A 15,716-nucleotide genomic window follows, 5' to 3' on the forward strand; every position below is an offset into this window, starting at 1 on the left:
TTCCTGCTCCTCTCTCTGCAGGGTGGGCTCTGGCTGAGGGGCAGTGACCTGTGCAGGTTCCTGGAGCTCTGGAGAGGAGCCAGGCCCACACCTGCAGGGATTGCTGCTGGAACAAGGGATGGAGCCACATCCTGAGCGAGCTGAGCCCCTGCTGAGGCTGCCACGTGTGGCAGGGCCCCAGCACATGGAGCCAATTCGATTTTTGACTGGTTTTGGGGGGGTTTTACCCCTCTCTGATGGGATCTGCGCTGATGCCTGTGCGTCCCCGCGGGTGGTGGAGCCGTGACCCGGGTCTGAGAGAGGATGAACCGCAGTTTTTTTTGCTGCTGGGTGGGACTCGAGGGAGAATTGACTGACTGGATTTCCTTGAGGAGATGTCCTGCTCGGTGCCTCCCAGCCCTCGGAGCGCTGCCCTCCAGCTGGACGTGGCGCACAAAGACCCGGCCGAGCTTCGTACGCGGAGCCAGAATGGCGCTCACCTCCGAAGCCTTTAAAAATAAGGCTCTGGGCAGAGTTTTAATGCATTAATTCTCCGAGAAGCCAACGCTCCCCCCTCAGGAAGCAGCTCGGGGATCAGGCAGACGGCTTGTTTTGACAGAGCTCTTCAGCAAGCTCCCGGCTGAGCCTCTCTGGTGGAGCAGCGTTTGACAGAGCTCGAATCGCCGCGTTTCTCATTCAGAAATCCGCGGCTCTGGGCGAGGATGGCAGGAGCTGCAGCCTCCCAGCAGCTCAGCACAGTCCCTGGCGCCTGCTGAGATGGTTTCACCACATGAGGAGCGGCAAACACAGAGCCTAAAGCTATGTCACAGCAAGCAGCTCCTCCACACGCAGCTTCTTGACAGGGTTCTGGTGGAACCAGCCTTGCTCTGCTGCATTTCCCAGGCAGATTTTTCCAAATGAGCTGGAATGGAACAGTTATGGGCTAGCTAAAGATAAAAAAACACCCCTCCAGAGCCGTAATTGTGCTTCCAGCACTTCCCCAGGACCGTCTCTGAGGCGGTTTCCAGAATAAATGCTGGAGCTCCGGGCAGCAGCAGAGCCAGCTCCCGCAGCTCTGCCCCTTCCCAGCCTCTCCCACACATCCAGAGCCTCCCATCCTTCCCCTCGAGCTGGATTTCACTGCTCAGGAAAGTGGCCATTAACTCAAGGTGGGAAAAACCCATTTCTGGGGCCTCATTAGCAGAGATGAAGAATTGATCTCTCAGCTGTCAATAGCTGCTGCACTGCTGAGAGCTCCTCGTCGAGGGGGACCGTGGGGTTTGTTCCTACATTAGAAAGATGTTTTAAAAACAGGATTTTTAGCCTGGCTGTATCAATTATGTGGTCAGCAAAACAGAGGAGGAAGAGCTGCTTGATCAGTGTTAATTCAGTGGAGCAAGAAAACACGCTCCATTTCTTCAGCTGAGCTTATTTCCTCCAGTTTTTATTGAAATACTTAAAAAGCCAGGCTTGTTGTTTATTAAATCCGCAGCTGAGTGTTTGTGGAAATGCCCCCAAACCCGAATATCCCGAGCAGTGGGGATACCCCACAGTGCCATCAATGCCCTTCTCCAGCAGGCTCTTGGGATTTCCTGATTTTTCTTGAGATGAGCAGGTTTTCTGTGGTCGTGCACCTGTCTGGGGTGTTCCTCTGCTCTCCTGCTTGCTTGGGTTGAATATCTGAGGAGGATTAGAGAAGGTGTTTGGAGGAGAAAGCCCCTGATGGTCCTGGGGAGGTTTGGTGTCCTGCAGGGGGAATTTGGGTGATGGAAATCCGTGGATCCAGAGATGTTTGATGGAAAGCACAGCTGGGTTTAGAAGTTTTAGAAATGTAGATTTTTTTTTTTGCTGTTAGAATTGTTGGGTTTGGTGAAATTCCTCTTCCCTGGGTCTGTCCCAGGGTCAGGTGGAAAAGAGGATCCTGAGGAGGGGGAGGAAATGTGAAGGGAGAAACTGCTCCAGCATCATTTACATCCCACCTTTTCCAGCTCCCTGGGGATCCATTCGTGGGATCATGGAATGGTTTGGAAAGAGCTGGAAGGGACCTTAAATCCCATCCAGTGTCACCCTGCCGTGGGCAGGGACAGCTCCCACTGTCCCAGCTGGATCCAATCCCAATGTCCAGGACACTCCCAGGGATCCAGGATCAGCCACAATAAATGTGGGAATTGCAGCCCAGGCAGGAATTCCTTGCCAAGATCCCAGCCCAATCTCCCCTTTCCCACTGGAAGCCATTCCCTGGCTCCTGGCCCTGCAGCCCTTGGCCCCAGTCCCTCCCCAGCTCTCCTGGAGCCCCTGCAGGGACTCTCAGCATTCCCTGCATTTTGCCCTTCTCCAGGGGAACATTCCCAGCTCTCCCAGCCTGGCTCCAGCCCTGGAGCAGCTCCTGGTGCTGTTATTGCCCCTCTGTAAAGATTCCTTCACTCTTTGTGCCTTGTGCTCCTCATTTCACCGGAATCCCAGGATCCCAGACTGGTTTGGGCTGGGAGGGACCTTGGGGATCACCCAGGGCCACCCCGGCCACGGCAGGGACGGCTCAGTGGCCCAGGCTGCTCCTCCAGGTGCTCCCGTGGGACCTTGGCCACAATTCCTCAGGGAATGTGCTGAGGGGCTCTGCCCGTGCTGGATGTCCCTGTCCTGGATGATGTCCCTGTCCCTGTCCCTCTGTCCCTGTCCCTCTGTCCCTGTCCCTCTGTCCCTCTGTCCCTGTCCCTCTGTCCCTGTCCCTCTGTCCCTCTGTCCCTGTCCCTCTGTCCCTGTCCCTCTGTCCCTGTCCCTCTGTCCCTGTCCCGCTGTCCCTGTCCTGGATGATGTCCCTGTCCCACTGTCCCTGTCCCTGTCCCTCTGTCCCTCTGTCCCTCTGTCCCTGTCCCTCTGTCCCTGTCCCTCTGTCCCACTGTCCCTCTGTCCCTCTGTCCCTGTGTCCCTGTCCCTCTGTCCCTCTGTCCCTGTCCCTCTGTCCCTCTGTCCCTGTCCCCCTGTCCCTGTCCCACTGTCCCTCTGTCCCTGTCCCTGTGTCCCTCTGTCTCTGTCCCTCTGTCCCCCTGTCGCTGTCCCTGTCCCGCTGTCCCTGTCCCTCTGTCCCTCTGTCCCTGTCCCTCTGTCCCTGTCCCTCTGTCCCTCTGTCCCTGTCCCTCTGTCCCTCTGTCCCCGTCCCTCTGTCCCTGTCCCTCTGTCCCTCTGTCCCTGTCCCTCTGTCCCTGTCCCTCTGTCCCTGTCCCTCTGTCCCTGTCCCTGTCCTGCTGTCCCTGTCCCTCTGTCCCTGTCCCTCTGTCCCTCTGTCCCTCTGTCCCTCTGTCCCTCTGTCCCTGTCCCTCTGTCCCTCTGTCCCTCTGTCCCTCTGTCCCTCTGTCCCTCTGTCCCTGTCCCTGTCCCTCTGTCCCTCTGTCCCTCTGTCCCTGTCCCTGTCCCCCTGTCCCTGTCTCTGTCCCTCTGTCCCTCTGTCCCTCTGTCCCTCTGTCCCTGTCCCTCTGTCCCTCTGTCCCTGTCCCTCTGTCCCTCTGTCCCTGTCCCTGTCCCTGTCCCTCTGTCCCCGTCCCTCTGTCCCTGTCCCTGTCCTGCTGTCCCTGTCCCTCTGTCCCTGTCCCTCTGTCCCTCTGTCCCTCTGTCCCTCTGTCCCTGTCCCGCTGTCCCTCTGTCCCTCTGTCCCTCTGTCCCCGTGCCAGCCCCGTTTCCGACGCCGGTTCCGTGGCTGCTCCCGGGGCTGGCAGGATCCGTCCCCACGGATCTCCGGTGGCTGCTGCGAGTGGGAAGGTGCAAATGACACACACGAGGGCTCTGGGAGCCAATTTGCAGCAGAAGGTAGAGACTGTAACGTATCCAATTGCAGTCACAGGAATACAGGGCAGGCAATTCCCCAAACTGCCTCCTGGAGGGAATCTCCGCTGGAGGGAAAAGCTTTCATTTGTTGTTGTAATGCAGTTAGGAAAAATGGTGTGACCCAAAAAATGCACCCCCAAAAAACGTAGAACTGTGGGTTTCTTTCCCTTTTCTTGTTCTCTCCAGTTCCCCTTGTTGGTTGTGTGAATTGCCCCCACCCTTTTCCCCTCTCCTCAAAAAGGAGTGCTCGTCCATCCTCTTCCTCCTTCCCTGCTGCCACCTCACCCCGAAGGATCCCAAGGAATAAAGCTGTGGCTGCCATCTCAGCAAGGGAAAGAGCAGCTCGATTTTAGGGTCTCCTTTGGCAATTTAATCTGTGTCCCTGTGTCCCTGGTGCTGCAGGGCACACAGGGTGGAGGGACATCAGAAATGACAGCACTTTGAGGGAATGGTTTCTCCCCCAAAATCAAGGGCTGTAAAACACCAGCCTGCTAAACGAGGATGAGGAGCCAGCTTGCTGAAACGTGGAGTTTTCTGGTTTGGGAATGTTGGTGCTGAGGCTGTACCAACCTCAGGGCTTTTTCTTCTTTATCCTCAGCTTCTCCCCCGGGTTTGTGGGGTTGCCTCGGTGTCCCCTGTGTGCGTGAGCCCCTCTCCCAGGGAGCCCAGCACAGCCTGGGGCAGCAGATCCCTGATCTGAGCCTCGGTGGCTCCTGAGCTGCTGAAATCCCTCCATGGCCCAGCTGCTTCTCCTGGGGGATTTTTGTGCTCCAGAAAAACCTTTTCCAAGGCTGAGGAACCTTAGGTGTGCTCGTGGTTTGGGCACCAAAGATCTGCTTTGGGAGATTTGCGGGTGGGTATCAGCACTGGGGGGATTTCAGGATGAACTTCAGGTTTGTTCATCGCTTCTCCCCCCCAAATACTTTCATTTTCTTAGCTAGAATTCCCTGCAGTCAATTCCATGTTTGAACTGCACTTCCTTCCCCTCGCAGGGTGAATTTTGGCCTTAGGAATTGGGGTTTAACTGGTTTAACATCAGTGCTCCAAAAACCGACCAGCAGCAGCCCAGGATGCTGGAAAGCTGCTGGAAATCGGGATCCAAGCCCTGATTTCCCCCATTTGTAGATTCCTACCGCTCCATCCTAAAAATGTGGTGCCTAAAGAAGCAGTGGGGCAGAGTGAGGGATCCCGAGGCGTGGGTTCCTCATCCCCTGTGCTCCTGCTGTCAGCAGGGATGGAGCAGGAGCCTCAGAGCCAGGCTGGGGCTGCCTGCTCCCGCCGTGATTCCCGAATTTGGGATGGGGCTGGAGCAGCTTTGCCGTGCCCTATGGATGCTAAATCTGAACCAGAGTGCCTGTAGTTATTACAGGCCACAGAGCTCAGTCCTGCCTGAGAGCTAGCCTGAGAAATTCATGGGAGGATTTGAAAACAATCCTCAGAGACAGAAAACAGCCCTTGCAGGTGCTGTTTGTCTGTCCCTTGTTTTCTTGGCAAGAGAAGGTCGGAGGGTGTTGTGCACCACTGACCAGTGATGGTGATGTAGTGATTTACTAACCAGTAAGAGTTTCCTTTCTGTACTTTCCACGAACCAGTCCATAAAACAAGGCTAAAGCAATAAACGAAGGAATTCTCCTGTTCTGACTCGATGAGAGTCCGTGTGTCTCCACCCAGCCGTTCCTAATTAGAGCGACAGTGCCCAGACAGGGGAGGTGTGCAGGAGGCTCTGTCTCTTCTCCCGGCCCTGTGGTCCCAGCTTGTGCTGCTCCAGCAGCTGAGCTTCAGAAAAACTCCAGTTCTCTTCCTCCTCTCCCAAAATGTTTCCTTTTCCTGCCTTTGCTTCCCGTGTTTTCCCTGTCTGTGCAGTGAGGGTGGGGATCAGGGGTGCTGGGACTGTAAACCTGGGGAGATAAACCTGGAGGCTGGGAATTAATCCAGGGATCAGAAAACCAACAATAAACACCCCGAGCTGTGGATCTGAATAAAACCCTCGTAGCTGGCGGGGTTTGGGGTTTTTGGTGCTCTCCTCCCTCCTGGCTGTGGGATCTGAGGCTGGAGACACCTGGGGAGGTCACCCAGCCCAGGAGAGCTGCTGGATCTGCCTGATCATTCCAGAGGGTGTTTGCCTGCACCTCCCTTCAAAATGTGAGCAGGAGCAGGGATTGGGGATCAGAAACGGGGATTGGGGATCAGGAACAGGGATTGGGGAGCAGGAACAGGGATTGGGGATCAGGAACAGGGATTGGGGATCAGGAACAGGGATTGGGGAGCAGGAACAGGGATTGGGGATCAGGAACAGGGATTGGGGAGCAGGAATGGGGATTGGGGAGCAGGAATGGGGATTGGGGATCAGGAACAGGGATTGGGGAGCAGGAATGGGGATTGGGGAGCAGGAACAGGGATTTCTGAGCAGGAACAGGGATTGGGGATCAGGAACAGGGATTGGTGAGCAGGAACAGGGATTGGGGATCAGGAACAGGGATTGGGGATCAGGAACAGGGATTGGGGAGCAGGAACAGGGATTATTGTGATCAGGAACAGGGATTGGGAATCAGGAACATGGATTTCTGAGCAGGAACAGGTATTGGGGAGCAGGAACAGGGATTATTGTGATCAGGAACAGGGATTTATGAGCAGGAACATGGATTGGTGATCAGGAACATGGATTATTTGTGAGCAGAAACACTGATTTGTGAGCAGCAGCACAGATTTATGAGCAGGAACATGGATTTGTGAGCAGGAACAGGGATTATTTGTCAACAGAAACACCAATTTATAAGCAATAACACAGATTTATGAGCAGTAACACGGATTATTTGTGAACAGGAACAGGGATTGGTGAGCAGGAACACCGATTTATGAACATTAACACAGATTGATGAGCAGGAACAGGGATTTGTAAGCAGGAACATGGATTTATGAGCAGGAACAGGGATTATCTGTGAGCAGGAATGTGGATTATTTGTGATCAGAAACACCGATTTATGATCAATAACACAGATTTATGAGCAATAACACAGATTTATGATATTTATGATCAATAACACAGATTTATGAGCAATAACACAGATTTATGATCAATAATACAGATTTATGATCAATAACACTGATTTATGATATTTATGATCAATAATACAGATTTATGATCAATAATACAGATTTATGATCAATAACACAGATTTATGATCAATAACACTGATTTATGATATTTATGATCAATAATGCAGATTTATGATCAATAACACAGATTTATGATATTTATGATCAATAATACAGATTTATGATCAATAACACAGATTTATGATCAATAACACCGATTTATGATCCAACAAGAGCCCGACCCAGCTCAGTCACTGACTCTGCCCCCTCGGCTTCACCCTCAGCATCAGGTGGAGATAAAAAAAATGAAAATAAAAGGAAATCAGTGTGAAGCAGAGCAATGTGAGGCAGCATCTCTGTGCAGGGATCCCTTGGAGACACAGCCACTGTTCCCCATCCAAACCCTGTGCGTGCCACTCCTCCATCCTCAGCCTCTCCAAACGCCCTGCTGGCACCTCCCTGCTTGCAAACTCTTTCCTTTCTCCCCCATTAGGATGGCTGAAGTGAAAAAAGGCTCCGAGCTTTAATGGGCAGGGATTTCTTGCCGTGTTCTTGCCTCAATCAGGTTAGCAGCGGGGAGAGCCTCTCCCGCTGCCCCAGACACAGCAGAGAACACCGAATCCATCAGGGACTAAAGAGCCTCCCTTTTGGGGAATAATGGCTTTTCCTGACAGTGTTGATGAAGAGAGAAGAGGTCCATTTGCAGTAAACTGTAATTTCTCCCTGCTCTGGTCTCCCGCAGGATGCGAGAGGAGAGGGATGGATCCTGCTCCTGCTGCTCCCTTTGCTCGGCAGGGAAATCTTCCTTGCCTGGGCCAGGGCTTTTCCACCCTCTGCAGTGTGAACACAGCGAGCTGGTGGGGTTTTAGCATCATCCCAGGGCACAGAAGGCACGGAGGGAGCTCAAAGGAGCCTCCTCCTGCTGCTCCTCCTCAGTCCCAAAGCGGCTCCAGTCCCGGATTTAGGGGCTCTGTCCGAAGGTTACAGAGCAGATTGCATTTGTGAGCTTGGTGTGGTCAAAATGAGATGGAACAAACGTGACCTGAGCTGGGTGAGGGAGCCTGGCTGCCCAAACAGGGCTTGGACACCTCAAAATGTCCCATCCAACCCAAATCTGGAGCAATCTGAGCTGGGTGAGGGAGCCTGGCTGCCCAAACAGGGCTTGGACACCTCAAAATGTCCCATCCAACCCAAACCTGGAAGAACCTGAGCTGGGTGAGGGGGCCTGGCTGCCCAGACAGGGCTCAGACACCTCCAGAGGTCCCATCCAACCCAAACCTGGAGCAATCTGAGCTGGGTGAGGGGGCCTGGCTGCCCAGACAGGGCTCAGACACCTCCAGAGGTCCCATCCAACCCAAACCTGGAGCAATCTGAGCTGGGTGAGGGAGCCTGGCTGCCCAGACAGGGCTCAGACACCTCCAGAGGTCCCATCCAACCCAAACCATTCCAGGATCCCAGCAGTGTCCCAGCCCTCCTCCAGCCCTGGTTTTCAGTGAATGGTTCTCATCACTGCTGAAACCTTTCCAGGAGAGTGCTGGGAGGATTAATTAGTTAATGTTTATTGAGTGCTGGGAGGCTGCACCGTGTTATTTCAGAGCTGCCTGATTTTATCCGTGGGGACTCGATTCTGCTTCCACCCACACTTGGTTTGGGATCTGGCAGCAGCTCCTGGTGCTGGGAACCAGCAGGACCAGGGCAGTGCCCGTGCCCTGTGCTGGGGCTCCTCCAGTGCTGGGACAGCTCTGGAGAGCCCTGGAGGGGCTGGAGCGTGGCCAGGGAAGGGAACAGAGCTGGGATGGGCTGGAGAATTGCTGAGGGAGCTGGGAAGGGGCTGGAGAATTGCTGAGGGAGCTGGGAAGGGGCTGGAGAATTGCTGAGGGAGCTGGGAAGGGGCTGGAGAATTGCTGAGGGAGCTGGGAAGGGGCTGGAGAATTGCTGAGGGAGCTGGGAAGGGGCTGGAGAATTGCTGAGGGAGCTGGGAAGGGGCTGGAGAATTGCTGAGGGAGCTGGGAAGGGGCTGGAGAATTGCTGAGGGGTTGGGAAGGGGCTCAGGCTGGAGCAAAGGAGGCTCAGGGTGGATATTGGGGAAATTCCTTCCTGGAAAGGCTGGTAAAGTGTTGGAAGTGCCCAGGGAGGTTTGGAGTGCCCGTCCCTGGAGGGATTTCCCAGCCCTGTGGATGTGACACTTGGGGACAGTGGTTGGTGGTGGCCCTGGCAGGGCTGGGGATGGTTGGGTGTCATTGTCTTCAGTCTTTGCCAACCCAAACAATTCCCTGGATCTCTGGTTCCTCTCAGTGACTCCGAGTGGCAAAGGAGTTTTCCTTTGGTGTCCGAGAAGAGCCTCAGGTGCCTCCTGTGCAGAAAATGAGGGGCAGAAACCAACAGGGCCCTTTGTGATTTATCCCACTCCTGGGGTCACTTGAGCTTTGTTTGGTGCTGGAGAACCAAAACCTTTCTCATGCAAAGATTTTGGGAGCAGGGCTGTAAAAACTTCCGTGGGGAGATCTCCTGTGAGGAACAAGAAGAGACATAAGGTGGTGTAACCTGGTTTTCCAGGTTTTCCAGGAATGCCAGACAGCACATTCCATATCTGTGAGCAGCTGGACTTGGCCATTATTTCTTTTCCCCCCTTTATTTCAATCATTTAAACAAGTGGGATTATTAGGAAAGCACATCTGGGCTGGAGGCTGTCCCTCCCCAGGGCACAGGGAGGGAGCTCGGTGTGCTCCAGGAGCAGCTTTGCTGCATCCCACCTTCTGCTCCAGCCAATATTCGGAATTCAGTGTGGGCTGGATGATGGGAGCTGTGCTTTAATAAAGCTCCCAGCCCCCGGAGTGTGAAACCACTGGCAGTTCCTGACGGGGTGCAAACTCCAGGCTGCTAAAATCCGCATTTCCCAGATCTTCCCCTTCATTTCCAGATCGCTGCTGGAGCGCCAAGGGAACAGCCTGGACAGATGAAAGAAATTAACTAAAAACATTCATTTTTCAATGATTTCCTCTTCAACCCGACCCTTACAAAGGGGATTTTGTTGTGTGATGTGTGAAGTCTCACCCAGGCAGACCCCACCCAAGGGTCTCTGCAGGATTTGAACCTCTGGGTTCCCTCTCCAGCTTGGGCTCATCTCCCCTGTGACTCCTCATTAGCTCTTTGTCCATAATTGTGCCTTGTCATTAGGAGTGATTAATTAATGGGTGATTAATCAATAAGGGCTTCTCTGCAGGGAGCTGTTCCTGGCTGGAGCAGGCACCCATGGACTCAGGATCAGTTGTCAGAGGGTGGCACCAGGGGCTTTCAGGCTGGAGGAGGATTGCTTTGGATGAGAAATAAGGCAGAAGGTTTTTGTGGAGGGGTGACAAATGAATTCCCGTCTCTGAGTGCAGGACTGTGAAATGTTGCCGTGTTTAATAGGAGGAGGCTCATCCATTAAGAACTGGAACCCTCCGTGCTGTTTTTATAGTGACAGGTGTTGGTGAAGAGATTGGGGCTGGATGGATTCTTTAAATAAATTCATTTTTTTTTTTTTTTAAACTATCTCTAAGCTGCAATTCTGCTGCTAAATAAGGACTGCTAATGAATGTCCTGACAAGCAAAGATCACATCTATTCCCAAGATTTATTCCGGTCTCCATCTCCTCACCACGGCTTTGGTTCTCCTCAGGTTCTGGTGGTCTTTGAGACCCTGCTTGAAACATCCCAGTGATATTTAAGGTGATGTTTCTGTTCAGTCCCTGAGTTCATAAAATCCCAGAATCCTGGAATGGTTTGGGTGGGAAGGGATCTCAAAGCCCACCCAGAGCTCCCCCAGCCATGGCAGGGACAGCTCCCGCTGTCCCAGATCCAATCCCAGTGTCCAGCCTGGCCTTGGACATTCCCAGGGATCCAGGGGCAGCCATGGGAAATCTGGGAATTGCAGCCCAGGCAGGAATTCCTTGCCAAGATCCCAGCCCAATCTCCCCTTTCCCACTGGAAGCCATTCCCTGGCTCCTGGCCCTGCAGCCCTTGGCCCCAGTCCCTCTCCAGCTCTCCTGGAGCCCCTGCAGGGACTCTCAGCATTCCCTGCATTTTGCCCTTCTCCAGGGGAACATTCCCAGCTCTCCCAGCCTCTCCTCCCAGAGCTGCTCCATCCCTCTGCTCCTCCTGGAGCCTCCTCTGGGCTCCTCCAGCAGCTCCAGGTCCCTCCTGTGCTGGGCCCCCGAGCTCAGGGCTTTAAGGCTTTGCTCTAGGTGGTGACAGAAGTGGTGACTCTTCCTGGAAAAAACTGTAGAGGAATCCTGGAGAGGCTGGTTGGAAATCTCTTCCAGGAGTCCTGGAAAGGTGGATCTGAGACCTCTTGGGCACCACTGGAGCCAATTCCTGCCTGTCCATGGAGGAGCTCTGCATGCAGCAGAACCTGTGTGGGTCCTCTGATCTGATCTGGTCTAATCCATGTGGTTCCCTGCTCTGATCCGTGTGGTTCCCTGATTCGATCCATGTGGTTCCCTGATCTGATCCATGATCCAGGTGGTTCCCTGATCTGATCTGACCTGATCCAGGTGGTTCCTCTGCTCTGATCCATGATCCAGGTGGTTCCTCTGCTCTGATCCATGATGCAGGTGGTTCCCTGATCTGATCTGACCCAGGGAAGGTTGCAGTGGCCCCAGAGCCCATTCCTGCCTGCTTGGGATGCAGCTGGAGAGGGGAATGTTGGGATAACGCTGCTCCAGCCCTCTGCTCCTCCCTGCTCTGATCCCACCCCAGGCACCCAAACCGAGGGGCGGCAGAGCAAGGAAAATCCTCCATCCCAGGAGAGCCTCCTGGTGAGGCTGAGCCAGCAATCCTGCACTGAAATCTAAACCCAGCACGAAGCTGGAGTCATTCCCTGTGCTCCAGAGAAGATTCCCCGGTTTCCCGGCGGGGTGGAGGAGGTGGAAGCTCGGCTGTTCCTCCAGGATGGCCGGGGAGGGTGGAATGAAATCCCAGCAAAACCCAAAGGAGAGGCTGGCAGGACTCGTCAGGGAGCTGGAGCTGCTGGAAAACGCTGCAGACAGAACAGGAATTAGAGGGGAAAGAAGTGAAAATGAGCTGGCAGAATCCTGAGGTGACTCATCAGGTGCATCTTGTGAAGTCTCTTTGGGAGAAGTAATGAAACCGCGTGTTCTAACAATATTTGCACTGCAGCAGGGAAAGGCATAAATATTGGGATCAATTAATGAAATTAGAGAATTTGACCAAAAAAGCCCTCGTGCTGGCTCAGAAACCATCCCTCTTCCTTTTTGCTGGTGTCAGTGCCTGCAGTTGGAGAGGAAAACCCGGCGGTTGTGTTTCCCAGCCCGGCTGAAGGCGATGGGGGCAGCCCCGGGGGCACTGGGATGTGCTGGGAAGGCACCTGGAGCCCGAGGAATTCCGCCTGCACCCCTTGGAAGTTCTCCAGCTGCTGGAGATCTGGAAATGCCTGGAAATGGAGCCTCCTTCCCTTTGGGTTTTGGGATTCAGGCCCAGCTGGTCTTCACCACCCACAAGGATTGTCCTTTGTGTCCCCCAGCCTCTGTGCTCCTCTGGGAAAGGGGCAATAGTGATTTTCCTTGGGAAGGGAATTTTCCCTCGGGAAAAGATGAAGATCCATCCTCAGATCCTCGTCACAAGCAGTGGAGCTGATCACAGAGCTTCACTGTGAGGTGAACTGGGAGGGAAATTTGGGCGTGTTGGGATCAACAGGCCAATTAATGCCATTTATAGCAGGCTAATTACCTCATTGCAACAGCATTTTAATGGATTTCTATCTGGGAATGGCAATAAAGCCGGGGTGAGGGACGAGGTGACGAGCTCAGCAGGGTGAACACCTGATCTGCAGGGTGTGGATGGCTTTTGGGAACCGTGAGCCAAAAAGAGCCATCAGCAGCCTGGGATTCAGCAGCAGCAGCAGGAGCAGAACTCCCCAGGTTCTCCTGCCCTGGGATTGGCTCCGGCACAGCTCTCCTTGGAATAATTCCCCAGGCTCCTGGCGGCCTCCACTCGAGAGGATGTTGACAAATTGGAGAGCAGCGAAGGAGCCACGAGGGTGGGGAGGGATTGGCACAGGAGCCTTGCCAGGGAAGCAGCCTGGCTGACGGAGAAAATGGGGCTTTTTCACATCGAAACCGAGGTTCAAGGGTGGATTTGCAGCTCCAGGCACCTGAGGGAAGAACAAACCCAGGCAGAGGTGCTGGGGCTGGGGCTGAACACGAGTTTGGAACAGCAAAACCCAACATCTGCTGGGATGTTCAGAGTCCTGCCCTGGGACCCCACACTTTGGGGTCTGAGGCTGGATGGGGGTTCAGGTGTGCAGGGAACCCCTTTGAGCAGCAAGGGACAGCTCTGGGTGCTCCTTGTCCCCACCTGCCCCTCTCCCAGGATGTTTCCTCCTCGCTGCCCACCCATCCCCACCCTCTGAGCCGCATTTGGGGGTTTGCAGAGCAACAGTGAGAGATTTCAAGGAGATTTTTGCCTCTCTGTGAGCATTTCCCGCTGTGTTTAAGCCTGCAGAGTGCTGGCTGTTGGTTGTGGTTGCTGGAAGAGCTTGGTGCTCCCTGCAGGAACCCACCTTGCCCCACCTCTGCTCCCCAGCGAGGCTGCATTGCCACGGGAAGCTCATCCAGGGAGTGCTAAATTTACCTTGAGATCTCCCTGCAGCACAGAATTCGGGATTTTAAAGCTCTGAATTCTGCCTGTTCTTCTTCTTTCTGCCATTTAATACCAGTTTAATATTGTCTCTTGCTGCCCACGCAGCTGTGAAGGAGCTCAGGTGTGTAAAGGAGCTTTAAATCCATCCTGGTGGCTGCAGAAAATGAGGTTTTTGTCCCAATCCCTCCTGTTTGTTTACAACAGCAGCTAAAAGATGAATAACTGGGCTAAAACTGCACTGTTTTTATTTTTACATTTAACATTCTCTTTTGTTTTTCCAGCTGTGGGGAGCTCAAAAAATCAAACAGGTAATACACTTTTTAAATATTCCCGATTTTCCTTATTATTTTCAAGTATCTCTGCTTTTTCCTGTCCTCCCTCATTCCCTTTGCCAGTTGCTGTTTTGCCTTCCCATGGAAATGTAAATTCAGAGAACACTCTGCCACCAAAAAGCCTGATTTTCTTTTTTTTATATATATATATATTTATATATTTTGATGTCTTCATTTTCTCCTTCCTGTCTAGTCAAGAGCTTTCTTGTCTCCAGTTTTTTGCAAATAGTTTGACAGTTCCTTGGGAAGATTTGTGCCTGTGCTGTACCTTCCTCCCCACGGCCCCAGATCCCTTGGGAACAGATTTCTTTCCTTCCCAGTTAATTCCAGTGCAGCCTCCTGGGCTTGGCAGAAGATTTTTGGGGGAAATGTGGTTAAAAATGGGCCATCAGCAAACAGATTTTGGGTTTTTAGGGGGGTTGGGATCTCCAGAGGCACCAGGGCTGAGGAGCTGTGGGTGCACATCGAGGTTGGAGTCTCTGGAAAATCCAGGGAAAATCAGGTGTGGGGATTTCGGGTCCCTTGTGGTGCCATCCTGGGAGGGCTGGGCCTGCCTGGGGTTATCCCAGCTCCTGCTGGGGGAGAAACTTCTGGAAGGGGATCCACTCCTGGAATGGGATCCACTCCTGGATGGAGATCCACTCCTGGAATGGGATCCACTCCTGGATGGGGATCCACTGCTGGATGGAGATCCACACCTGCAGGTGGGAGCTCTGGAATGGGATCCACTCCTGGAATGGGATCCACTCCTGGAATGGGATCCACTCCTGGAATGGGATCCACTCCTGGAACGGGATCCACCCCTGGAATGGGATCCACTCCTGGAATGGGATCCATATCTGGATGGGGATCCACATCTGGAATTGGATCCACACCTGGATGGGGATCCATACATGCAGGTGGGAGGAGTTCCTGGAATGGGATCCACTCCTGGAATGGGATCCACTCCTGGAATGGGATCCACTCCTGGGTGGGGATCCACTCCTGGAATGGGATCTAGCCCTGGAATGGGATCCAGCCCTGCAGGTGGGAGAAATTTCTGGAATGGGATCCACTCCTGGAATGGGATCCACTCCTGGAATGGGATCCACCCCTGGAACGGGATGCACACCTGCAGGTGTGAGCTCTGGAATGGGATCCACTCCTGGAATGGGATCCACTCCTGGAATGGGATCCACTCCTGGAACGGGATCCACTCCTGGAATGGGATCCACCCCTGCAGGTGTGAGCTCTGGAATGGGATCCACTCCTGGAACGGGATCCACCCCTGCAGGTGTGATCTCTGGAATGGGATCCACTCCTGGAATGGGATCCACTCCTGGAATGGGATCCACTCCTGGATGGGGATCCATACATGCAGGTGGGAGGAGTTCCTGGAATGGGATCCACACCTGGAACGGGATCCACTCCTGGATGGGGATCCACATCTGGATGGGGATCCACATCTGGAATGGGATCCACTCCTGGAATGGGATCCACTCCTGGAACGGGATCCACCCCTGCAGGTGTGATCTCTGGAATGGGATCCACCCCTGGAATGGGATCCACTCCTGGAATGGGATCCACCCCTGCAGGTGGGAGAGGCTCCTGAACAGACCCCTCGGTGTTGTTTGGCCCCGAGGCCTCGGGGTCTCCCCCGTGACCCCTTTGATTCCCATTCCCGGCAGGATAAAGGGAATTTTCTCCTCAGCCCCAGTCCAGAGCCCATCCCTGTGCCCCAGCCAGGCTTTTCCCAGATTTCCTGCCCAGGACATTTCAGCCTCAGAGGAGCTGCTGAAAACAGGCAGGGACAGAAAAGAGATTTCCCTTTCCCTCCTAAATCTGCCTTTCCTGGGGTCCAGGTGCAGCT

The 15,716-nt window shown here is 53.8% G+C and overlaps 1 protein-coding gene across 4 annotated transcripts in view; it reads left to right on the forward strand.

Moving 5' to 3' along the window:
* SFXN5 (sideroflexin 5) overlaps positions 1 to 15,716 on the forward strand; it is a 110,140-nt gene that overhangs the window by 27,656 nt on the left and 66,768 nt on the right. For all 4 annotated transcript variants that reach the window (XM_086888704.1, XM_086888707.1, XM_086888706.1 and 1 more), the window contains exon 4: positions 13,817 to 13,843. In XM_086888704.1, the coding sequence (XP_086744830.1) occupies positions 13,817 to 13,843 (27 nt within the window). The remainder of the gene's footprint in view (positions 1 to 13,816; positions 13,844 to 15,716) is intronic.

This window comes from Cyanistes caeruleus, chromosome 5, assembly GCF_971803275.1.
Source record: "Cyanistes caeruleus chromosome 5, bCyaCae1.hap1.1, whole genome shotgun sequence".
In the NCBI taxonomy this organism is placed as follows: Eukaryota; Metazoa; Chordata; class Aves; order Passeriformes; family Paridae; genus Cyanistes; species Cyanistes caeruleus.